At 43.2% G+C, this 25,480-nt stretch overlaps 1 protein-coding gene across 7 annotated transcripts; it reads left to right on the top strand.

The window, feature by feature from the left end:
* Positions 1–7: 7 nt before the first annotated feature.
* VIPAS39 (VPS33B interacting protein, apical-basolateral polarity regulator, spe-39 homolog) lies at positions 8–25,349 on the top strand. 7 transcript variants are annotated; one of them, XM_048485010.1, is made up of 23 exons: positions 8–136; positions 339–764; positions 1,286–1,401; positions 1,700–1,823; positions 3,041–3,133; positions 6,434–6,530; positions 7,559–7,699; positions 8,854–8,892; positions 9,509–9,573; positions 10,205–10,261; positions 11,709–11,801; positions 12,916–12,949; positions 14,124–14,226; positions 14,424–14,451; positions 14,628–14,701; positions 15,194–15,269; positions 16,040–16,174; positions 17,330–17,371; positions 19,088–19,177; positions 19,731–19,817; positions 20,093–20,182; positions 21,842–21,946; positions 24,544–25,349. In XM_048485010.1, the coding sequence occupies exons 5-23, from the start codon at positions 3,041–3,043 to the stop codon at positions 24,562–24,564; spliced, it is 1,470 nt and encodes a 489-aa protein (XP_048340967.1). In that variant the 5' UTR covers positions 8–136; positions 339–764; positions 1,286–1,401; positions 1,700–1,823; the 3' UTR covers positions 24,565–25,349. The 7 variants fall into 7 exon arrangements, with proteins under 7 accessions (XP_048340967.1, XP_048340970.1, XP_048340965.1 ...); XM_048485013.1 differs by lacking the exon at positions 1,286–1,401; XM_048485008.1 differs by lacking the exon at positions 1,700–1,823.
* Positions 25,350–25,480: the final 131 nt, after the last annotated feature.

Below are 25,480 nucleotides of genomic sequence, written 5' to 3'. Positions count from 1 at the left end.
GCCGCCGGCGAAAGGGCCTTCCGGTTCTTCCCTTCATGACGCCAGGATAGCTCGACCTTCACTGAGTCCACCCCTGAAATGCTCTCGGTTGAGCGGAACCATAGAGCGTGAGGACATGAGGACGAAGGCACTTCCGGTATGTAAAGAGTTTCAGCCTCTGGTAGGCCTAAGTCTTAATAAACGAGAGTCGGTTTTTAAAAATGGGCGGTTGTTTAATTCAGGGCGGTCTTTAATTTAATGCTCCGGTGTTTTCTTTCTCTACTGTTCCAACCGTATCCTGTTCCGCAGCAGCTCCTCTCTTCTCCTGAACGACTAATATTTTATATTCTTATATGCAGAGCTTTTCAAACGGAAGAAGTTTGATTCTCCTGCGGACCTTCCGTGACAGAGGCGAAATAGTCACAGGAAAGAGGACCGAATTACTACTAACTTGCTTCCCTTAATTGCTTGCTTGAACGCGTAGTTCAGGAGTCTTCCGATTTTATTCCCGGAACGAGGAAGTCTGGTTATGGCGGGATTTGTAGTTTTTTAAATTCATGCGTACCTTTTATAGGAATGGGAAATTACGGTTTTTGGAAACTACTAATCCCAGGATGCTTTTCGAAAGCAGCCGTTGTCCCTGCCTATGGTCGTTCTTGAGAAGCAGGGGACCTAGCAATGTAGTTCTGTCCAGAGGAAGGCGAGTACAGCACAGAATATGGATTGGGAGACTGCATGATCGGATACCTGGTAGTTCCCATTCCTGACGATCTGCTCTTTTAAGGGTATGTGTTTTTTCCTAGTGAGGTGGATATCCAGTGTTACCTACATTCATTCAGGCGTTCCTTGTTTGGAGAACATAGATTTTTATCCTGTGCACCCTAAGGAAGATTCATGCAAACTGAATTAACCGGAGTGCTTAGTTGCCTCTTTGCCTTTGGGTTTGTCCAAAATCAATTCCATTTAGCTCTGTATGTTGACTATTATGGGGCGGTGTGTGTGTGTGTGCTGAGCAAGTTTGGGGAGAAACAGAACTGGCCAAATGTGGGTAGTAAGAAACTTGCTTGTAGGTCTGTTTTGACCCTAAGCTTTACATGCTGTCACAATCTCTGGTGGCTTTTGGGTGGTTTGCTGTTTTAGTCCAACATAACTGAGCAAATTGATCAGGCGTGCAGTTAAAGATGGCATGTACATGAATGAAAGATTGGGCTTTTGTTGGTGTGATTGAAACTATTCAGGCTAAGCCAAATAGTCTGAGTGAAAGGTATAAATTTTCCTGTTGCTTTCCCCCCACTTCATGCTAAAGGAGCTCCTGCCTTAAAGAAACACCCTCAGCCTGGGCAGTGACTGACAGCATGACTGTATGGGCTCCAACAAAGGAGTGAGGTGCTTGGAAACAATAGAGTAAAAACCGAAACAAAGGTTAGTGAAGCTGTATGAAATGAAGCTATAGCTACTCATCCATGTTCATAGTCTAAATCCCAAGGTTGTAGCTCAAATGTATGGACAGCAGATAACCCTAATCGGAAGGAACATTCCACTTTGTGTTTCCAGAGCAAATGCTTTGCATCTCACCTGACAGCCAAGCAGACACAAGGCAGAATGCATGATATCCAAGTACATATTTCTTGACCTGGGACAAGGAACATAATGCACCAGGTTCCAGCTCTGGCTTTATTTATGGGGCAAGCAGGATGAGAAATAAAATATTTTTTTCTAGGCTTGGAAAGAGGTGAGAGGACAAAGTGGGAAGTCAGGGATGTCACATGACTGGCCAAAGGGAGTGAGGAGGCAGTTCAAGGTCCAGGGATATTCCCAAATCAGGAAACAGCGAAAGTCCCAAGGCAAGCATAAGGTTTATTTGGGATCAGGTTGGATAATCAATAGCACATTGCTCTGATGGGCAATTCCAAATAACCTGAGTTCTTACTGTCCTAATAATGTAATGATCTCTGCAGAGAATAAATATGGCACAGAGCTAATAAAGCATGGTCCTCTTTGTGCTAAAGGTTCATTGGTTAATTGTTAGGGTGTTTGTTTACAGGATTGATCTGGCTTCTTTCTGAGACTGCTGCTTTCCTCACTGAAGAAATTGTGTGTACTCCAGCTCACAATGTTGACTTTTTTGTATTTGGTTAGTGATGACCAGCTAACAAGTTCCTTCCTGGCCATTCTTAACCAAGCACAAGACAAGTGTTTTCTGACCCTACAACTATAGGAAATGAGAAGTTGGTCCCATTTCAAGAACGTGGAGGGAAAAAATATGAATGAAAATGGAACCTTGATAACAAGATACATCCTTAGGCTGGCCTGTTAAACCACCATGGCATACACTATGTGCAAATATTTGATTCTAAAATAGAGTATAGTAGCAACCCCCCCTCCCCAATCACTTCTGAGGCTATATTTTACGTTCAGCAACATCTGGATTATTTGTTAATCCATTTTGTTTCTGGAAAGTAGTAGCACAAAACAAATCTTTCATTTTTAAATTTATTAATTAAAACATTTATATTCAGCCTTTTCTGGTTCAATATGGCCTACAATAATAGTTAGAACCAAAAACAAAATAGCAAACTTAAAATCTCTCTTCTGTTAATGCCTGCCTTTCACACTTACCTGTGAATTCTGTTAAAGTTGGTGGGAAGTTTTGAATGTATATTTGTATGGTCTCTTTAAGGTGAAGTGGTAGAGCATACCCTCAGTCATATCTTTTCACTCCATATACATTTTCATTAAATCTTCTGTTTCTTTTATGTATTGCCTTTTGGCTACTGAATTTTTAGAACAGTGGTTCTCAACCTGTGGGTCGCAACCTCTTTGGGGGTCAAATTACCCTTTCACAGGGGTCACGTAAAACCTGCATCAGTGTTCTCCATCTGTAAAATGGATAAATGTTAGGGTTGGGGGTCACCACAACATGAGGAACTGTATTAAAGGGTCGCGGCATTAGGAAGGTTGAGAACCACTGTTTTAGAATGATCTGATCCAGGGTTTGTATGAATTGACCAAAGGAGAAAAGTACTTGTAGATTTTTAAAGCCCTTCTTCTTTTTTCTTAGATGAATAGAATGAAGGTTGATGAGGAAGAATACTGGCACAGTTCCAAGTGTAAAGCCTTCACTTTTGATGATGAAGATGATGAGCTCTCTCAGGTATCATTTCTAGTTTGAATGAATGGGTAATTTACTATGCAATAATTGTTTGCCTAAAATGTGCATAAGGGACAGTTTTTGAATACTGCGTTTTTATGGTGAACTGTATGTTGAAGAAAGCTTTGCAATATTTATATGAGCAGAAAGCAAACCTATTTTGATTGGCTGCAGAATTTTACATGGTTTTGGACATCTGAAGTTATTTTGGCAGGCTAGCAAGCATGTGGATAAAGGTGATCCAGGAGACATTATATACTTGATGTTCCAAAACAGTTTTGAGAAGGTACCTTACCAAAGGTTCATAAGTAAACTTGGCAGACATGGAATAAAAGAATGGGTTCACTTATGGATTAGAGGTTGAGTAAATAGCAAGAAACAGGGAGTACATGTAAATGGACAATTCTTACAATGGAGGACAGTGAGCAGTGGGGTCCACCGAGCTTTGGTATTGGGACCGGTGCTGTTTAATTTCTTTATAATTTATTTGGATTTGGGAATGATCAGTGAGGAGGTGAAGTGTGTAAATTATTCAAAGTAGTGAAAACTCGGGTGGATTGTGAAGAGCTCTGGGATGATGTCCCTAAGCTGGATGAGTAAGCAACCATGTGGCAAATTAAGTTCAGTGTAAATAAGTGTAAGGCAGAAGTTCCCAATGTGGTGCCCACTAGCATCTTTCACGGCCCCCACCAAGTGTTTTTAGGAGGTGGGCAAGGCCAGGTAAGACTTGTCCAGACAGACGTCTGATTGGGCTTTAGAGATCTGATTGGCTGTGCAGATTTTTAAAAAATTGTTTTGGCAACAGCCACCACCACCACAGCACAAGGATCTTCACTGTGACTGGAGAGAAACTGTGTCTATGTAAACATTTTTTAAAAAACAATACGTTCATTTTAAAAGGCATCCTATTAAAGTGAGTTGCTGCCTGAAATATTGAAGCGTTACCATTAGAGTTAGGCATAACCCTTACATTTTTGTGGTAGCCATTATGTGGTTGACTCACCCTCTGCTGCAGCCATTTTGTGGGCTACGCTCACCACCCTGTGTGAGAATTCCAAAGGCCACAGACTAGAAAAGGTTGGGAGGCCCTGGAGTAAGATTAAATAAAGTAACTTTAAATAAAGGCTGATGGGATCTGAACTTTAAATGGGGGTTAGACAGATTCATGGAGAATAGGTCCAACAATGGATATTAACCATGGTGAGGAAATTTAGCTTTCATGTACAGAGGCAGAGCACCTCTGAATATCAGTGCTAGAAGGTAGCTTCAGGGGAAAGCCTTGGTCTCTATACACCATTTGTTTGCTCTCCAGGGTTCTTGTTGGCTTCTGTTCAAACCTGGATGCTGAACTAGATGGAGCACAGGGTCTTATGTTTCTTTCACAGAACTGAAATACCTTATATGCTGATTTTTAAAATAATTATTAACAAAAGAAAGTTCCTAGTCCTGTAAAGACGCATTGAAAAAATGTTTGCAGAAGGCTGTAGTGTTCAGGATGCAAAATTTACATGCTTTGCGAAAGTACAGAGCTTACTTCATTAATTAATTAAAATTAATTAATTAATTCAACTTAATAAACTGCTCCCCCTGAAGGGCTCAGAGTGGTGTACAGATCAGAAAATAACAAAAAACAAAACATCAAAGAATATCATTAAAATACATAAAACCAATAAAATCAGTAGCAGCAATTTAGTGGATGACGTCCGGTCCTATCCCTGGGAGGGGACTGGCAAGTTGTCAAAGAAGCTGATGGTACAGAGGGCATCAAGAAGGGGCGGTAATTCAGTGGCCAGCCCCTGTAAAAGCCTGGTGAAACAGCTCGGTTTTACAGGCCCTGTGGAACTCCCCAAGGTCCCGCAGGGCCTAACAGCTGGAGGAAGAGCGTTCCACCAGGCAGGGACCAGGGCCATAAAAGCCCTGGCCCTGGTGGTGGCCAGCCGCATTATAGAGGGGCAGGGAACCACTAGCAGATTCACCTCCACTGAACGGAGGGATCGAAACGGGACATATGGGGTAAGGTGGTCTCAAAGGTATGAGGGCCCCAGGCCATGAAGGGCCTTAAAGTTCAATACCAACACTTTGAAGACAATCCGGAATTCCACTGGGAGCCAGTGTAGACGGCGAAGCACAGGGGCGATATGATCCCTGTCCGGATTAACCGCAAGGAAAGGCCCATGTAGAGCAAGTTACAATAGTCTAAACTGGAGGTTAGACATAGAGCGAGTTACAATAGTCTAACCATGGATCATAGTGGCCAGTTCAGCCTGGGAGAGGTAGGGGGCCAGCTGCCAGGCTTGGTGAAGATGGAAAAAAGCCATCTGGGTTACATGTGCCACCAAGGTCTCCATTTAAAGAGACGAATCCAGGTGGACACCAAGGTTGCGAGCCGAAGGGGTCAAAGCCAAAGTGACCCCTTCCAACTCCAGCGGCTGAAAGTCTTCAGTTCCCCCTTCACGGCCTAGCCAAAGGACCTCCGTCTTTGTTGAACTAAGTTTTAACCTTCTCTGCTTCCACCACCCAGCAACCGCCTCCAAACAATGCTATAGAGCCGCAGGGGCAGTGACCGCCCCACCTTCCATCAACAGAATGAGCTGAGTGTCATCAGCATATTGATGACAGGTCAGCCCAAAACTCTGCACCAGCTGAGCAAGGGTCACATGTAAGTGTTAAATAACAGTGCTCCCTGAGGCCCACCGCAAGAGAGCGGGCACTGCTAGGAGGCCTGGTCCTCGCACCACACTGCTGACTCCGTTCCTGGAGAAACGAGGCAAGCCACTGAAGGGAAATGCCCTGCACTCCAGCAGCGGCCCGGGGGTGTGTCAAAAGGTTATGGTTGACCATATCAAACGCTGCAGTAAGGTCCAGTAATACCAGCAGCGCTGATCCACCTCGGTACTGCTGCATGCGGAGTGTGTCTGTGACGGTGACAAGGACGGTCTCTGTCCCATGCCCAGCACGGAAGCCAGGCTGGAAGGGATCGAGTGCCGAGTTTACTAGTCCTTACTCCAAAGAACTCTTTTTCCCCACTAATCTTCTTTCTGGAACTGCTTTTTGCCAAAACATTTCAAAGTACAGATGGTATGATTTTGATATAACACACTGTAATAGGATGGCATTATAAATTTGGGGTCTTATTAGAAACATGGCATGAATCTAATTATTAGATTTTTGTATAGATATCATCTAGTTTGCATGGATGTAGAACACACCTGTTGCTGGAGTGCAGGTTATTTGTCAACAAAACATGTACTCTGCTGTGAGAAATGAAGATTGCCTTCCATCTAACTTTGGTTTTGTTCACAGCTGAAGGAATCTAAGCGAGCAGTAAATAGCCTGCGAGATATCGTAGATGATGAAGATGACCTTGAGAAGTTCAGTTGGAGTGGGGAGCCCGTGGGCAGTAAGTGCAGGGAACCCAAAGCGGATTTGGGAATGAGATATATACAATGAGATATATACAACAGAATATTTATTTGGATTGATATGCATGTTTAGCTTTCAGTCAGCAGGAAGCCCAATATAACTCACAGTCCCAGTCTTAAGCCTCCTTATTTGGAAGTAGAAGTGGTGGGCCACTGCGAGTAGCAGAGAGCTGGACTAGATGGACTTTGGTCTGATCCAGCTGGCTTGTTCTTATGTTCTTATGTTCTTAAGTGTCATGTAACACCTTAAACTTAGCTGCTTTTGTACACTGGAGACAGATGGAACCTAACAGCAGAAGTATTTAAAATAAATGTGTTTGAATTCGTCTACCCTTCTTTGTTCCTGGGTAGGAAGTATGTAAGGGCAGGCAAATGAAGGGAATGAAACCACTAAAACAGATCACGAAAGGTAATCCTGGTGATGTACTTGCGGAGAAAAAAAGTCCATACAGGGACCTTTATTACACAGTATTCTTAGGACTGTGGTAGGATTTAATGCTCTGTTCTCCAAGCATTGTTTTTCTCAGTTTAATTTTCTGTTTTGCTGAACATCCTGCCTCAGGAAGAGTTCTGGGTAACTTGAAGGGTTGTACAGCACTTTGTAAACCTGGTCCTAATTTAAATTACTGTTTTAGTTGGTTGTTGTGGGTTTTCTGGGCTGTTTGGCTGTGGTCTGGTAGATCTTGTTCCTAACGTTTCACCTGCATCTGTGGCTGGCAACTTCAGAGGTGTATCACATAGAGAAGTCTGTTACACACTGGACTTTTTGATTCTCCTCTAAAACATGGAAACAAATGGGGCTAGCTTAGGGTTATCCCAGTTCACACAATCAGACATGATCTGTGCTCTGCTCTAGGATCTTAGGCATCTACTTTTATATGTTGCTATGGGTTTGATTGCTGAAAAGGCGGTATGCAAATGTCTAAAACAAATGTAATAAACATAATTATTAAGAAATTTTGTAAAAGCTGTGTTCTTTCTCTCTTTCCCCCAACCCCCAATACAGGCATTTCTTGGTCAATCAAAGAGACTGCCTCCTCCATCAGTTCCCCAGAGGGAAGTGACCTAGGCTTGCAAAAGAGCTCTTCCTCCACTGTATCTTTCCCCAAGCAAGCCTCGTCCTACTCACTAAGCAGCTTTTTCAAAGGTAGAATCTTCCTGTATAAAAGCCCTAGAACTGGTGCAGCAGAGGGCTGACTTTTGGGTCCAGCTTAACAAAGGCATCTTCACATCCCTTACGTCCCCTGTGATTGATGCTGTCTTTCATTATAGCATCACATTTGGATAAATGCATACATTCTGGTGATTAAGTAGCAGCAGTGGAATTTTCTTACTGTGGCTCAGAGCATCGTTCAGAAACTTTGCAAACTCGGGGGCAGACAGGGGCCTGGCTGGCGTCTAGCCTGAAGCCCTTGGAGATTCTTTAATCAAGCCAGATGGGAATACGAGGTGTTAATTGTCAGGTCTTAAAAAATCATCTCGTTTGCATAAAGGTATATCTGCAATTGATATTACTTTCAAGGCTTCACAGAGCAGCAGTTGAATATAGATGAAATGTGGGTTTTGCCAATAATTTTCCAGTCTAAGAGGAATTGATATGCACCTCTGATACCTTTTGGCATGCACACATTCCTCTGTTTCTAGAGATAGTAGGCTTACTTTTCACCTTTTGAAGACAAAATACAGTTTCCACAGCTCCTTGCAGAAATGTGTGAGGTGAAATCTCTCCAAGTCTGTTGTGCTAAGTTCCTAGCTATGTTGCACAACTATCTTCCATTTGGTGAAAGAAAGCAGTGTTGCCTGCAGGTGCTCTATATTTAAGTGCTGATGAGCACAAATTCCCCATTCCAGCCTGCTTTTATTCCTCCTATTTTAAATGGTAAGCACAGCAGTAAATAAATTAGAAAACACCTGGAGGATAATAATCCAGAATGCCTGAAGTCACAAGCTATACAGTGTCCCTGAGCAGCCCAGTGGATGTCATACATAGTAGACAGGAGTGGGGAAAACACAGGAAGGACACATACACCCCAGCTTTGGCTCTGCATACGTGAGTTTGGGAGTGCAACTTGTTCTCTGTATAGCTAAGAAACTGTTCCTCTTCCATCATGTTTTCAGCCTTTAGCTTTCAGATGCAGAATTTCCCCAATCTGACAAACAGTTTGTGAGGGAGGCTTGTATTGTGCAAATGTCCTTAAAAATCAAGACTCTACATTGATCAATCATTCATATGTAGTCCTAGCTGAATAATGCTTTTCAGATACAAGGAAATGGAAATATTTCTGGTTTTTTTCCTTTCAGGAAGAAATAAGCATGGGAGTTTTCAGTCACTTTCTGATGGTAAGCACTTAGATTTTTACAAGCGGGGGACCTGCAAGGACTTGCAGGGAGCATCTCATTTTCACATCCCCTTATGTCTCCCTTTCCTGAAAGTTCCCAATAGCCTCTCCTCTTTTGCTACTTTCTTCCCTCTTTCTACCCACCAGCCAACTTGCTTTATCTGTCCCCCTAATTCCCTCCTGCTGGCAGAACTCTCCTCAAGAAAATTATGCCCCAGTTGTACTGTAGGGAAGCTCCAAGGAACTGTGGGAGGTACTTTGTTTTCCCCTGTATCCCCTCCCAACATTCTATCTGGATTTTAGTATCCTCAGATTTGACTAAAATATACAAGTGGGAACCTTCAAAGACTTGTGGTAGGCCTCTTATATCTCGCTCCGCTACTATTTCTTCTTTCCTTTCACTTAAAGCTCCCACCTCTTAAAGCTTCTCACCTTTTCCCACCTTATTTTATTGTTATTGGTGGGGGGGGGGGGGGGGGTTTTTTGTATGATGTTGGAGTTTTTTATGGTGGTTCTGTTTGATGTTTTGTAAGTTGTAAGCTTCCTCGTGGATTCAAATTGGGTGGAAAAGTGGGTTAGACACGCATAAATAAATAATCCTGTCCTTTTCAACACAGCTCTCACTGACACAGGATTTAAAAATTATGCTCCAGAACTGCGCAGACCAAAAGCAGATTATAAGGTAGGTATGTTTTGAGTTCATGGTCTAAAAACCACTTGATGGGATGGGGAAATTTGAGACGGAATGGTCCAACTCTGTCTTGAGTAGGTAGATTACCTGATTGTTGGATATACATGCTTCATCTTCTTGTTCAAGGTCTGTTTCCTGGATACTCACTGCAAAATATACCAGTGGCTGCCTGTATTAACAGTCTGGGAAGAAACAGGTTTTAAAGTGGAAGTGGGCAGGAATAGAGGCTTCCAACCTTTGAAGAGCTTTTGCATGCTCAGTAGTGGTTGAAAGAGAGAGGAGAGAAACATGCTCTTGGGCTTTTCTGTTTCATAAAAAATCTGGTGGTGTGTGTTTTAATTCTTACTAGTGTAAATAATGGGTGGTGAAGACATGTTTGGAATCAATTAGTAACCAGATCCATGGAATGGATAACATGCAGTGGGCACCAGTTGATATCTACATGCAGTTGTTCAACTTCCTTCTATGAGCTACTTGTCAGTGACCACAGATATGGCCCTGGTGGGGCCATAAGGCATCTGCATGATCTAGTGCAGTGCCCTTCAGCTCTTATCCATGAATGGGTAAGGCTAGTGCCTGGGTCCCTCAAACGTTAAAGGCATCTTGTGTTCTTGCATTTTAGGACTATGACAGTTTCTGGAGCCCTAAAGAGACAGTAAAGCGGCTGCAAAGAGGCAAGGTAGGGGGGTCTTCCATCTCTGCTTCTGAAAAGCTCTATGTATTCAATGTCCATCCTAAGCAGGGTTGTACCCTTCCAAGTCCATTGACTTCAGTGCACTTAGAAGGGTGTAAATGTATTTTGGACTGCACTGTCAGATTGTTCTCGTAGTGTTGTTTACACTAATGCGTGTCAGAATGGAAGATATGGCTTATAGTGACTTTGCAGAATTCTCTGATGGTTTCCCTGTCTGGAAGAAAAAAGGGCAGTATTGATTTCCAGGGCAAGTAGATTATTATAGCAGAAGTAGCAGTCCCTGAGCCACAATGGAAACATGTCTCTATTGGTAGGAGATTATGGCACTATCAGTTTTAGAGCAGTTATTTTTAGAAAGCATCCAATCATCAAGGGCCCTGAAAAGAATTCCTTCTCTTGCTAGTAGTTGGAGAGGGAAATAATTTACTGTTACTGGATAAGGAGGGTGATGGATAGTTTCATTTCAGCTGCTTTCCCAAGTAATGATGTTCTAATATGCTATGTAGACATGTAGGTAAGTATTTATGCATATCATTTCAGGCTGCTTAAAATGAGACTTAAGTGAAAAGTTTTGGTATCCTTCAGAAAGAAAGTTAGTCTTGGAGATCTGGACAAGGAGCTCAGAAGAATCATAGGCTTAATCCGAGGAAGGAGCCACTGGGCAGAGGAGCTACAGAGCAGAGCATTTCTAGACCTACAGAGTATTTCTGGACCTACAGAGCAGGGACCTCCCACAGGATGTGAGGTGTGGTTCTTACCTGCCCTCCCACCTAGCAACTCCCTGAGACCTTCAGATTGTTGATCCAGGTGGATTTTGCAGGGTTTTTCAGGACAAAATGCCAGTGTCTGCAATGAGGAGAGGAAGGCAGTTGAAATTACCCTCCCCACTTCCTCTTTTGTCTGTGAAAGTTCTGTTGTCTCAGGAAAGGAGGCAGCCGGGTTCTCTTTCCTTGCTTGGTGCAGTCCTCCACTCTTGCATGGCCTTTTGTCCATGAGTCCCACAAACTCTGGCATCAGGAGCTACTGGGGGAAGGGGAAGGCAGGAAAGAACCACATGCTTCCTTACTCAGTGGGATCCAGACCACCATCTTGAGGTAGAGCATGAGGGCTCTGCCTTGCTGTTGGAATCTTGCAGTCATCTGAGGACTGAGAGACTTGAAATGCTGTTGCTGCAGAAGCCTCTAATTGCTGCATTGCAGTCAGCAGCCAATCACAAAAAGCACACTTATCAGCATAGCATTACATTGCTAGCCATTCAGAGGAATTTCAGTTGTGTCCGAAGGAGCTCCCTTGAAATAGCTATCAGCTCCTAAATTGCAAAGAGAGTGGCTCACACAAATGTCTGGGTTGCAGCCATCTCTTTGGGTTCAGGCATTCCAAGTGCCTCTCTGTTTCAGTGTACCCCCTTCATTTAAACATTATCCCCTTCCAGGTCTGTTCACTGGAGAGGTTTCACTCCTTGCAGGAGAAGCTGCTGCTGCTGGACGAAGCTGTTGCAGGGCATGATGGCAACGTCATTACAGCTGTAAGTCTTGCAGTAATCTTGCATCAGGGGAAACTTCTGGATGGGGAAGCTGACTTTTTGAAGCCAGCCTCACTGAGCACTGAAAGTGCCAGGATGCATCTTGGTAGACATGCATTCACTTTACTTGCCTCAAGAATATGGCTCTTTGAAGCCCCTTAAATATTGTCCAATATGTTCCTGAAATGTCCTTGAATTTCAATATCATATGCATGTCTGCGCAGCCCATCTGTAAACAAACTTTGCAGGCATAAGGTTGTGCTTAAATTATTCTCCTGCTAAAAGGTCTTGGGTAGTGGGATAAGACAAACCTCTCCCTAAGCCCTTGGAGAACTTTCACACCATTGGAGGTTACATGAACCAATTATTTTAGTCTCTGTTTGAGATGGATCTCTTATTCCGTTATGTACCTGGATGGTGAAATTAGGTTCACATTGAGAGGCAGTGTGGTATAGTGGTGAGGAGTGGTGGACTTTAATCTGGAGAACCAGGTTTGATTCCCCACTCCTCTACATGAGGAGCAGACTCTTGTCCAGTGAACTGGATTTGTTTCCCCACTCCTACACAGGAAGCCTGCTAGGTGACCTTGGGATAGTCACAGTTCTCTGAGAACGCTCTCAGTTTCATCTAACTCACAGTGTGTCTGTTGTAGGGAGGGGGAGGGAAGGAGTTTGTAAGCTGAGGCTCCTTACAGGAGAGAGGTGGAGTAGAAAGCTGAACTCTTACTCTTCTTCTTCTTGATCATCAAAAATGAAGGCTACATATGTTAAATAACCATTTCCATTGACGACACGCAAATTAAAACATGAATTGGCCTGGACTGCAATAACTCTGCTTAGCATTGCTCTGTAAATGAGGAATTGTACCATTTCCCAAAGGTGGTCAGTCTTTGTTATGCATCCACTAGCATCCTTTTAGTTAATATGCAAGCCTTGCGTAACTCTTTTCCCAGATCCTTGAGTACCAAAGGATTATGTCCTCCTCTATGTCTTGTGTAAGTAGAGGTGAGACTGGAGAGACCTTAAAAGCACTTGGGAGCCACTAAACTGCCTTTCCCAGTGATACTGCAAGATTTTTGGTGAAGACGAATCAGTTCAGTCTGTCCGTTTTCTTGCAGGTTTTAGTGTTTCTGAAGAAAACCTTGAAGAAAGGTATGTATCAATGTGAAAACAGAGACAGGGGCTAGTGTAGTAGATGTTTTTGTCAGGGCTCAGGCCTCTGGACTTCACCAACCACCCTAACAACCCTGGCCCAAGCCACTTACTTGCAGGACTTGGCAAGCCACAGCAGCCCAAGGAGGTGGGAGAACCAGACAGCAGCTATTCCAGGCCAGGGCCAGCAAAGACAGGGCTTGACTCATAGCCCTGCCCGGCAGAAAGACGACCCAGCAGCAGGAACAGCCCTTTCCTCCCAGGAGCCAAAGAGCTGAGGAAGGGCTAGCAGAGCTTTAAAGATAGAAGCTCAGGAAGTGTCTGGGCTCAGGGTTGGGGCTGCAGGGGAGTATAAAAGCCTTAGGGAGCCAAAGAGTCCGGAAGGAGAGGTCTAGTTGATGGCTGCTTACAATAAGGCCAGTCACCTTCTAACAGCGGCTTACTGGGGTGCTACCCAGGTTGACAATATGTGAGACCCAAGGAAGGACCCTGAGATGACAGGAGCACTGTGGCTGAGGTGACAGGCAGCCCTGGTCCTTTTTCAAAAATATATATCGTGCTGTGCTATAATTATACAGCCCTGACCTAGATGGACCGGACTGGGTTGAACTCATCAGATCACCGAAGTTAACCAAGGAAGTCCAGGGGAGCAACAGTGGCGTAGTGGTTAAGAGCAGGTGTACTCTAATCTGGAGGAACCGGGTTTTATTCCCCGCTCTGTTGCTTGAGCTGTTTCTGAAAAGCCATCTGTGTTCCAACTAATAAGGTAGCTTTGGAGGGTTGTTTCTGACCATCAGTATGCATTGTGCTTAAAAGGACTGATCTTACTGCATAGGATGAGTCATTCTTTATATCAATAGCTTTGTTATCAGAAATAGAATACCTCTAATTTAGCACCCCCCCAAATAAAACTAGGTGCACACATGAACTCATGTTTTCTTCTGTAACTATGGCAACACTGATTTTGAGTAAGAGGCAGCCTCCCCAAGTCTGTAATGTATTTCACACTTATTCCCATCCAAGGATACTCTGATTCAGACTTTTTACCTGTGAGGTCTAGCACATTAGCCAGTGTTTCTGCTAGAAGGGAAAGGGTTTCGCTGTCTTCCTCCTAGTAACTGATCAGTGTCGGAATGATTCAGGCCTGATCCAGCCTTTTCATCTCTTTATGCAGAGATTCTGTTCCGAGAGCTGGAGCCGCGGCAGGTGGCCTTGCGCCATTTTGTACATTTTCTCAAAGAAACTGAAGACCAGAAGCTTCTCCTGGATCTGTTGAGGTAACAGCCTGCCAATCCGTCATACTCTTGCTCCTCCAAGGAATATTCTGTTCTCCCATCCCCATTTTATCCTCTTAGCAATACCATTGGGTTGCCTGCTCCAAGTCACCCAGTGATCTTCACGGTAGAGCACACCAGATGTTACTCTCAAGGTTGAATAGCAGTGAGCAGATCTGATGCTTATTTTTCCTTTGCAGGTTCTTGGACAGGATGGAGGAAGTTGCAGTGAGTATCTTTCACAAGTTTCAGTTCACATTTAACTGGGGGAAGAAAGACATTCTCTGGGAAACTGCTTGCTATTTTTCTCTCCACGCTTATTGATTTAGTTGCTGCGCCTTGACTGAACATTTTCTCTCTTCCTTCCTGAGTCTGTTCTCTGTCTCTCTTTCTGCCCTCTGTAGTTGACGCAGTACCGTGAGCACCTGACCATCAAGGATGCAGAGAAGCGAAAAGAATTTCTGAAAGGTTGCATTGGGTAAGAAGAGGGTTATGCAGCTGCAGATTTCTGTAAGATTGTAAGAAGCGTAATAAGGTGATAACCCGGTACAAATGGCCTTAGTTTTCCTCGCATACTGAGAAATTCAAGAGGCATGGGGAAGTCATGTAAAGAGTCTGCAGAGATCACTAGCGGAGAACTACTCTTTTGACCTAAAGGCACAACTGTATTGCGGGAGTTTTGTTTTATTCTTGTCATTCTCATCCTTCATGGCTGGGATGTTGGTGATGGGCACCTTTACAAGTGCTTCCTTTGTGAAGTTGAGGTCACTGAGATCAAGAAATCATTATTATAAGGGTACCAGTTGGGGGTAATTCAGGTGATTTATAATTTGAATGCTGAAGGGGTGAAAATTAGCCATCCTCCTACACTGTGAAGTTTTACAGTCAACGGATAAAGCATGAAAAAGTTGCCCAAGAGAGGGAATTGTACAAAAGCAAAGCAAGATTGAGAGAGCCTTCTTGTATTTAGGTTACCATTTTCCTCAGAAGACTCTGGTCTTGTCCAAGATCATTATACGCTCCTGGAGAGGCAGATCATAATTGAAGTGAGTGCTGTTTTATTTTGCCCTTGGGACTCATGTGTAATAGCTCTATTGATCTTCCCAGTTTTTTGATCAATTTTGTGTATGTTTATTCCCCTCTCTTTTCTAGGATCCCAGGGAAGCATCTGTGGTTTGCTCTTCCCCCATAACCCAGTTTTGCCCTCAATTTTTGCCCTGTGTGGTGGGCTAAGCTGAGAGCATGTGACTTGCCCAGTCAGCTTTGTGGCAAAGCCGTGGTTTGAGTTCTAATCTCCCTAGTCCTGGCCCAGTACTTTTCCCGAAAGTTATCTCCTCACTTATGAATGGGGTTGTCTAAAGCAAACATCACACCTTGCATATGCCAGCTTCCTTGCCACAGCCAGATCTTCAGGAAAGGTGCCGAAGGACTTTCTGGTTTCAAAATGTGCTGATGTTTTACTTCCTGGCATCTAGTTATACAGAATTTGTATATAAAATATTTCTGATCTAAAAAACAAATCCAGGCTATTTTTTCATTAGTAAGAATAACAATGGTGTTTAGATTTATTTCCTGCCCTTTCTTCAAGAAACCCACGGAAATGTATATGAAATATACTGCCAGTATTTTTTTCTCCAGAAAATCCCATCAGGGAGGTCAAGAGACAATGACTAGACTAACTTGCTGAATATACTTTTTGCCTTGAGTCAACTGGGATTTGAAGGGTTGTTGTTCGGTTTGTTTTGTTTTTTCTTGGATTTTGAAGCCATGGTTGCTCTTGTTTTTATACTGCATGCTTCTTGTTCTGCTTTCCCAGGCAAATGACAAGCGTTTAGAAGCATCTGGACAGACGGAGATATTTCGGAAACACCCACGAAAGGCCTCCATCCTAAATATGCCACTGGTCACCACACTCTTCTACTCTTGTGTCTACCACTACACAGAGGCTGAGGTTAGGATGGGGATGGGGATGGCCGCTGATGGGGTCTTTAGCTGGAAGTAAGAGCTAAAGGTCCTTGTGTATTATCCACTGAAGTTTGACTTATAATCCAGGCCATTTCAAAGAAATGGTGTGGCCAGACTGCATAATATGCTGCAGACCCTGTGGGACCTTAACAAGTTCTGCAGGACCTGTAAGACAAAGATGTTACACCAGGCCTTTGGTTGAGGCCATTCTGCAAGTTAAGGATTCATTTGATTTAGCTGACCTCCCACACCCAATTACATCTGGTGCACAATAGCATCTGGAATACCACTCAGCTTTTCTATCTTGTGTATCACCCCCCCCCCCGCCCCCCATTGCTCTCCCTTTGGATATTGAATACCATAAGGGATGTGGAGTGTTTTTAGGTTTGGGACTTTAGTCGCCATCTATATTAGATTAAGATTTACTGATGTCAATTTTTGTATGCTTTTATCTTCGGTATTTTTATTTTTATCAGTTGTTAGCCACTCCGAGCCTGACTTTGGTCGGGGGCGGGGCGGGATTAAATAAAAAAACAAACAACTAGCCATATTGTCCTGATTTTCAAGTAGATAATGTGTTACAGAAGTGGGTGTTGTGGGGTTTCCAGACTGTGTTGCTGTAGTTTGGTGGTTTTTATGCCACTGAGATAAAACATCTTACTGCGACATGCCTCTGAAGATGCCAGCTATAGATACAGAAGAAATGTTAGGAGCATAAACTACCAGAACACGGCCACATAACCCGGAAAACCTACAGCAGCCAGTTGATTCCAGCCGTGAAAGTTTTCAACAGCATGATGCTGCAAAAGTATTGCAGGATTTGTGGGGAAGGGGCATCGTTGAATGGAGGGGCGTGAATTTGGATCTGATCTGTGTGTTTGATTCAACAAATATGCACTCCAATAATTAGCTGCCTCTTTGGGGTTGCTGCTAAGCGACTAAACATATATAGCTGTTGATTTAGTGTAGGTAAAGGTATAAGGAGACTATATTGTGAAGCACAAAAAATCACAGAACTTGAGATGACTAGTGAATAACTTTTTCCCTAGAATGTCTGTTACCAGTTGTGACACTCCTAGGATGCCATAGCACCATCCTTTTTTCTCCCTTATGCCATGCTTACTGTATCTCTTCATTCCAGGGGACATTCAGCAGCCCAGCAAACCTAAAGAAAACCTTTAAGGTAAAGAGTCTGGAGTTATTTTATTTGTTTAGGATATTTCTGTTCCACTTCTTTAGAGTACTGCTCAAAGCAGCTTACAGTTAAAAGCACATCACATTATTAAAACAAGCCATTGGCCATAAGCAACATAAAAACTATCCATAAAACAGAAGCCACCCATCTAAAAACCTGATAAAAATCTATTTAAAAGCCTGGGTACAGTTTGAAGGAGATGCTTTGAGGGGAAGGACGTTACAAAGGTGAGGTACCACCACAAAAATTACTGTGTCTAGTTACTATTCAGTTTATCTCTGAAACCAGGAGCTCAGAGAGCAGGCTTGAGAGGGAGAGCTTAACTGGTGGGTTGGATAGTTTGGGAAGTGGTGGTCCTTCAGGTACCCTGGCCCCAAGACATTCAGGTTCTTAGAGGTAAGAACCAGCACTTTGAATTGTGCCCAGAAACTGATGAGTAACCAATTCAGATTGATCAGCGCAAATGATACAGTCCCTGTAATCAAACCCGACAGTAGCCTGGCCGTCTTAATCTGGACCAAATGACTTTTTTGAACTTTTGAAAGTAGGCAGTCTCACAGAGAGCAGTAATCTAATTTGGGTGTGATCAGAGCTTGGATAACTGAACAGGTCAAGCTTTTCAAGGAACAGCCATAGCTTGTGAATCAACTGGAGCAGATAAAAGGTGCTGTGTGCCACAGGTGAGATCTGAGGCTCCAGCCGCAGGCCAGGATCGAGTAGCACGCCCACGGTACAAACCTGCTCCTTCTGGCAGAATGCAACTCTCTCCAGGACAGGCTGACCCCACAGTCCCTGAGTCTCCATTGGCCAACAGCAGCTCAGTCTTATCTGGGCTAAGCTTCCATCCATCCCATTTTCTTCTCTTAGGCACCTATTCAGGACTTCCACAAGCCCATCTGGCTTAGTGACTTAGAGATTTATGTAGGGTGAGTGGCAAGTGGATGGGTATAGCCCACTCTTTTGAATAGCATATTGTCTCATCCGGTGATTGCATTCAGCTCTCCCAATTCTGTGGTCTGGACTGGGGACAGTAGATGTGCATTCCTGGTAGTCCTTGGGCCATTTTGTTTTTCTGCATCTGCTGCTACCCTATTCTTGTGTGGAGGGAGGGGAGGGTTGGCATGCAAAGGAGGGGCGGGAGGGGGCCCGGCATCTGAACCTGGCCCACCCACCCAAGTGGAGGGAGGGGTGGCATGTGAGGGAGGGAGGGGTGGCATGCAATTCTTTCTTTTGTTTTCTGTTTCCATCATGGATTAAAGTAATCATCAGGTCTCAGCCATATCCAGCCTGATGTTGCCTTAGATCATAGAAAGTACAAGCCATTGATATGGAGCATGCTTAGCTTTTGCCATACTTGGCGGTGTTGGCTTTTTAAAATACTGTTGGAATGCAACGGTTGTCTGTCCCTTTTTTTTACTAGAATCCCTACAATATACCAATATGTGCCAAATTTATAAAGCAAGTGGGCCCACCCGGACTCTCAACAATCTGAGGCATATCTGATCTGTCCTAAATTATCCAGGTTACTTGATCCCATTTGACAACTGCTCTGCTAGTTCAGACTGCAGTCTCATTCAGCATTTTTTGCAAGAATCTCAGGAACCCTCAAGTTCTCAGTAATCTGCCCGAAACTGGTCGCTGAGTCAGACGGTGATCTACTTCCTGCCTTATTGAAATCTAACGCTTCCCTTTCTCTCTTTTCAGATTCCAGACAAACAGTACGTGTTGACAGCTCTGGCTGCTCGTGCCAAACTCAGGGCTTGGCATGATGTAGATGCTCTGTTCACCACTAAGGTGTGTTGGAGCTTGGACAAAATACTGGTTCTTCATTGGCTGAAGGACATTGATGAGTCATATTATTCGGCACAGAACTTTTCTGTGTTTCGTTTCAGCGTCTTTCATATTTTACAGGGCCTCGTGTGCGATACATTCAGGACAAGCACATTTAGAAGGGACAAAGCCACACTAGGCATTCAATGCAATGATAAGATGCAGCTGCCTGCTGACTTATTCGGCACAGAACTTTTCTGTGTTTCGTTTCAGCGTCTTTCATATTTTACGGGGCCTCGTGTGCGATACATTCAGGACAAGCACATTTAGAAGGGACAAAGCCACACTAGGCATTCAATGCGATGATAAGATGCAGCTGCCTGCTGATAAATTTTACAGAGTTGGCAGTACCTCCAGCTGAAGAAAATATATTGCCCATTTGGGTGCCTAGCATACCGGAAGAGCCATTGAAAAATGTTTCTTCCCTGTCCTTAAATATTCGGATTGGTGCCTCTCTAGCTCTTTGTACTCTCATGTCTGCCTTTATCTGAAGTTTTGGTGGTTTGTACGGTTTCAGAATTGGTTGGGCTACACAAAGAAGAAAGCTCCCATTGGTTTCCATCGGGTAGTGGAGATCTTACAGCGGAATAATGCCCCTGTGCAGGTGAGTGAGTGTGCAAACTTCCCTTCACAACATGCTTGTTAGCCTACTTCTAGGGCTGGTCTACTAGGCAGGAGGTCACTTCAGTCTATTTGCAATGTGTCATATTCTGCACAAAGTGGTTCTTTTAGTTCTGTTTATATGGGCAATCAGAAAGGATGGGTCCTCACTGGTTGCGCTTTGGTTTTGTTGGAGAAATTTCTAGGTGGTGGGGAGGATGGAGGAGAGGGCATGGCTTCTGGATATTTCTGCTGATGCTTCCCATTCCTCTTCTTCAGGTCCTACAGGAATATGTTCACCTGGTGGAAGATGTGGAGACGAAGTTGAACCTTGCCATTAAACACAAGTGCCATGATGTTGTTATAGATGTGAGTTCCTGCTGCCATAAAGTGGGGAGGGGATGGCCCTTGCTCCTGCTGTGTATGTTGTTATGCCTGTGACTGGTTAGATGAGTGGTGGGTGTAGATCTCCCATTTGCTCAAATCTTGTAGTCCAGTCTCCTAGATTTTAGGGACCTTGTATCGTCAGGGTTAGTCATATTGGGTTTTGTATGGCCGGCAATCAAAGATAGAGGAAGTATGGTAGCCCACTTGCACAAGCACTACCAGGTCACTAGTCTCCCAGAACCCCAAAGAATATCCAGATGGTCCTCTTTTGTTCCTGCTCTCCATTAAGGATTCCCTGGAGTAGCCAGTGCTCCAGAGGTTCTTCCTCTCCCCTTGTCTCTTGGTAACTGCATAAATAAATGCACTCAGAGAAGTCTCCAGTAGGTTCCTGAGAGGGCCATCTGACTGTTGCATCAGTATGTTACTTAAGCCACTTACTGGCATTCAATTGCTGTGTTGCTGCAAGTTCTCACTGGTCTTTACAGTACATAAGTACTGCGAAGGAGAAGGTCTCTCCCTTTGCTTGAGCTCCCTGATTCCAAAGACTGTTAGCTCTTGCAACTCCTCAGATCTAGTTTCTCCGCCTATTTCTCCTGGTGAGTGACATGAGCAGGGACCTTACTCTGCATCGTTGAAATTTTGCAACTTTTAAAAAGAACCCCCGACTTCTGAATGGTCTGTGTTGACACGCACAAAAAAGAATTGGGTGCACAGATCTTTGAGAATATGATTCCAGATAATCACACCCACATCATGTGAGTCAGTCACAAAGTAGTGCAGTAGGAGAAGGGGGAAAGAAGGGGGAGCTGTGGAGCAGGGAATTGCAGGGTGCTCTGCAGGAAGAAATGAAGATCTGCGGAAAGCAAAAAGGCTTTTTACCCGAATAATTAAACTCTTCGTAAACTCTCCTTGATCTTGCTGCTTTTACCAAATAATTTCTGTTAGCCTAAATATTTAGTTCCTAGTACTCTATAATAGTGGGATTCTATAAGAATTTTATTGTTATGGATTCTGTTATAGAACTGAGTTCATGACTCTAAAAAAGATGCTCTAAGCATGATGCGTAGGAGCACGGGTTTCTGTCTTGTACTTCATGCCGTATTTTTTTAAAAAATGTTTCCCCCTGTAGCCTAAAAAGCACCAAGATAAAACAGAATTAACAGGAAATAGTTGACTAAGTAAGTCTCTGCCATTTAACCCTAACCCCCAACTAAACTTCAACTAAATTTGTCAATAAGATGGAAGGCGGACATAGGTATGAGAATGAACTGTTGCTATAACTACTCTTTCCCCAGAAAGGTTGGGGCGGGGAGCTGTGGGTTAGTGGCAGAGCATCCTCAGCATCTTGTTAAAATAATCAGGTGATAGATGCTCAAACCCAGAAGAACTGTTGCCAGTCAGAATAAATAATACTGATCTTGATAGACCAAGTTGCTTTATGTGTTGATATGCTGAAGTTCTCTATTGGATTACTCTTCAAAACTGGTTTTCTCTAAGATCAGTCGTGAATATGGAAGCCTGGTAGCTATGGATGTGAAGGGAAGGGATTGAAAGATCAACCCTTAGCCTGCTGTGAGGTAGAAAGGAGTCATAAGAGGCTGGTGTTACTTTTGCTGATTGCTACTTTTGTTGTTTAACTAGACATATAAAGACTTGAAGGACCGCCTTCAGTTGATGGCATATAGATGTAAAGTCGACCGTGGTTCTCCGGCAGAGGAAAAGATTGATAGTATCCTGAGCAACCCGGTGAGAAAAATTAACTCAATTTTGCTGCCTGATAAGGCACAGGTGGAAATGGGATTATATCTTGAGAAGAATTTTAACAGCAATGTATCCAAAGTGTTCAGTTATCTTCTGTTTGACCAGTCTTCTCATCAGCTGTGCAAAGACCAGTGGTGACTGGCCCTTGTGCCAGTCAATGAAGGTCATAACTAATAATCCTTTCCTAATATCTAAGAAAAACTGCCATCAAAAATGAGACTGTCTTATATAAGGAGATAAAACTCTAATTATGGTCAGAATTCACTATATAGTGAGGTGACATACAATTGGTACCCACATATTTCCTTACATCTTTCAAGACTGATCTTGGTGAAATAGTAAAAGGAAACTGTCACACTGCAGTCCTCTGCAGTTACACCAGCCTTAAGCCCACTGAAATTAGTAAATTTAGACTGGAATACTTCTGCATAGAACTGCACTGCTTCGATATGTTAGAGCATGATCTCATTGTGGGGGTCTATTACAGACCCACCAGCCAGACTGAAGAGTTGGATGAAGATTTCCTGGAACAGATGACCAAACTTTCAGAAAGGAGAGAAGTAGTAGTAATGGGAGATTTCAATTATCCTGATATCTGCCAAGGCTATCAGGTCCAACAAATTTCTCACTTACCTTGCAGATAATTTCATGGTCCAGAAGGCGGAAGAAGCAAAAGGGAGAATGGCTATTTTAGATCTGCTTCTAATAATGACCTGATTAGTAAAGGGGAAGTGGTAGGATCCTTAGATGGGAGTGATCTTGTTCTCCTGGAGTATCTTATACAGTGAAAAGGGGATACTAAGTGTAATCAGACACACATCCTAGACTTTAAGAAAGCAGACTTCAGTAAGCTTAGGAACCTTCTGGGTGTGATCCTATGGTTAAAAATACTAAAAAAGAAGGGTGTGCATGATGGATGGGAATGTCTTAAAAGTGAGAACTTGAAGGCACAATTTGAAACAGTTCCAATGAGGAGGAAAAATGGGGAGTGTCTAAGGAACTTTCAACTGAGCTAAGATTTTAAAAGGATATGTACAAGGGAGGGAAATGGAAAAGGGGGGAAATCACCAAAGAGGAATTCAAACAAATAGCAAGGACGTGTAGGGAGAAAGTCAGAAAAGCTAAAGCTCCCAATGAGCTCAGGCTTGCCAGAGAGGTTAAAAACAACATAAAGACTTTTTTGGTTATGTAGAAAAAGGAAGAAAAAAGATAGGATAGAGTCACTGAATGAGGAAGATGGCAAAATGCTAACGGGATGGAGAAAGGCAGAACTACTTAACACCTTCTTTGCCTTGGTCTTTTCTCAAAAAGAAAACAGTGCTCATCCAGAGGAAAATGGAACAGAAGATACAGTAGGGGAAATTCAGCACAGAATAAATAAAAGAGGACTAGCTGGCTTCTTAAAATGAATTCAAATCTCCAGGCCCTGATGAACTAACATCCCAGGGTATTAAAAGAACTGACAGAAGTAATCTCAGAACCACTTGCTGGAATCATTGCAAACTCCTAGAGAACAGGAAACATCCCAGTGGACTGGAGGAGGGCTAATGTTTTCCACGTCTTCAAAAAGGGGAAAAAAGAGGGCCCAAACAATTACCGTCCAGTCAGCCTGACATCAATACCAGGAAATATTCTGGAGTAGATCCAGAGGGGTATCTAGGGAAAATGGATTCTGGGGCAAAATCTGAGCCCCGTATCCCCACGCCCTCCATTTTCGCTAGATTTTGCTCCATGGCTTCTAACAGGCCTCCTCTACTCCCTCCTCTTGCAAGGGGAGGCATTTCCAAAAGTACTATAAGGCTGCATTTGGAGAAGAATTATGCCAGAGAGTGTTTAAACTGAAAGCCAGGGGAATATCCCTTCCTCTTGCATTGAGGGAACACAAAGCACAAACTGTTGCTTCTGATTTTACTTCATCCAGTAAGTTGTGTGTCTTCTAGTACTGAATGAATGGAGGCCCTTTCTTGCTTGAATTGTTAACTTTCCCGCATATATTTATAAGCTGTGCTGTTATCCATTAATATGATTTGCAAAAGTGTTTGTAACCATTCCAGTCTCCCTGGTGCAGTCTGCAGTCTTCATATCTGCACGATCATCATTCTTGCTGCAATTATTACATCACTACCAAACTTCTGTGTATGTGCATGTTTAGTGCCATCAAATTATTTCTGACTTACAATATCCTATGAATAAATGACTCCTGAAATTCTAGATTCCTTTGCTATTCTTTCTGAAAATTATCTTATAAGTACATTGCTGGGGAGCATTCAGGTTTCTGGTTGATCATTTTTTCAATTTTGTATGTAATATACGCTAGGATTTTCTCCATCATGTATAAAATAACGCCCTTATCTCTTTACTACATTTCCAAAACAGAACTGTTCATCTGAAATCCTTGCTATCCTATATTCAACTAATGTTCTTGGAGTTTTATTAATCCTTCCCATTTCACTGAATAACTGGATCTAAAATACTTTTGTTTTTACTGAAACAACATTTCAAAATCATTATGCTCCCTTAAGACATTATGTGCTTGGAACTGTTGTTGTTTTTGATACCCATTATATCCTGTTCTTTTTCAGCAAATCCGGTGGAAGAATTGAGAGGTGCTCACGCATCATGGAAGAAGCCTTATTTTGCTGGCACAATAACGGTCACAAGGCAAATTGCCAAACCTTGTGTGTTATTTTGGACCACTGCTTAGTTTCTGTTACCTGGCACTGCCTGGAGATCCTAGGACAGACAACAGACAATTTCGGTATTGGTGTTGGCCAAAAGAAATGTTCAGCCAGTGGAATACATAGCAGATAGGCTGAAGTGTAGACTGTTTGCAGTCTCATCTTGACCACGTGATGGATAGGAAAACATTGTAAAAAAGAAATGGACTTGGTTGAAGAACCTGCTACTTCTGCTTCTTGTGGGCTACTGGTCTGTTCATCTGAAAAAAAAAATAAATCCTTATGAAAGAAGAGGCAGACCTTCCACCTCATCCATATCTGAAACTTAGGACAGTTGTTGCTTTAATAGGAATTAACACTCCGTGCTGAGTTCTCTTCTTGTCTCCAGAAGCACAAAAATTAACCAAGAAACCTCTGCGCCAAAACTCTCCTGGACTGGAGAGGTGTGCGTGATGAACCTCACTCATGTACCCTTCTCCAGGTACTTGTCTTTGATGACTTGGACTTTCATCAAGTGAACATGAAGCTATTTCCACTTGGGGCCAATCCAGTAGTATTACTGAACTTTCCTCCAGTGAGAGCTGATCAAATGAACTGGCCCTTGGCACTTCTGCCCTAAGCTGTGCTGCAGGCCTGGATCTTTGCTCTAGACTTAATGCTTGTTAATCCTTCATATTCTGTTCCTGTAAATAAAGCTTTGCCTCCCTGCATGTGGTTGTTGTGCATTTTCTTGTGAAGTCTTCTGCTATGCAGAGCAGAACAGCCTTTTCAACCACAGAATCACCAAGGAGTTGCAAGTATGATGGGGAATTGCATACTGAGGACTTTGAAGCATTTTTGC

Source organism: Sphaerodactylus townsendi, linkage group LG02 (genome assembly GCF_021028975.2).
Source record: "Sphaerodactylus townsendi isolate TG3544 linkage group LG02, MPM_Stown_v2.3, whole genome shotgun sequence".
Lineage (NCBI taxonomy): Eukaryota > Metazoa > Chordata > Lepidosauria > Squamata > Sphaerodactylidae > Sphaerodactylus > Sphaerodactylus townsendi.
The sequence above is the reverse complement of the archived record's forward strand: the minus strand, read 5'-3'. Positions and strand labels throughout refer to the sequence as shown.

Bases quoted from the DNA above. Each gene is read 5' to 3' on its own strand.
- VIPAS39 (XM_048485012.1), top strand. From the start codon at position 3,041: ATGAATAGAATGAAGGTTGATGAGGAAGAATACTGGCACAGTTCCAAG. The intron at 7,700-8,853 runs GTAGAATCTTCC...TTTTCCTTTCAG, and splicing joins ACTAAGCAGCTTTTTCAAAG to GAAGAAATAAGCATGGGAGT. The intron at 21,947-24,543 runs GTGAGAAAAATT...GTTCTTTTTCAG, and splicing joins ATAGTATCCTGAGCAACCCG to CAAATCCGGTGGAAGAATTG.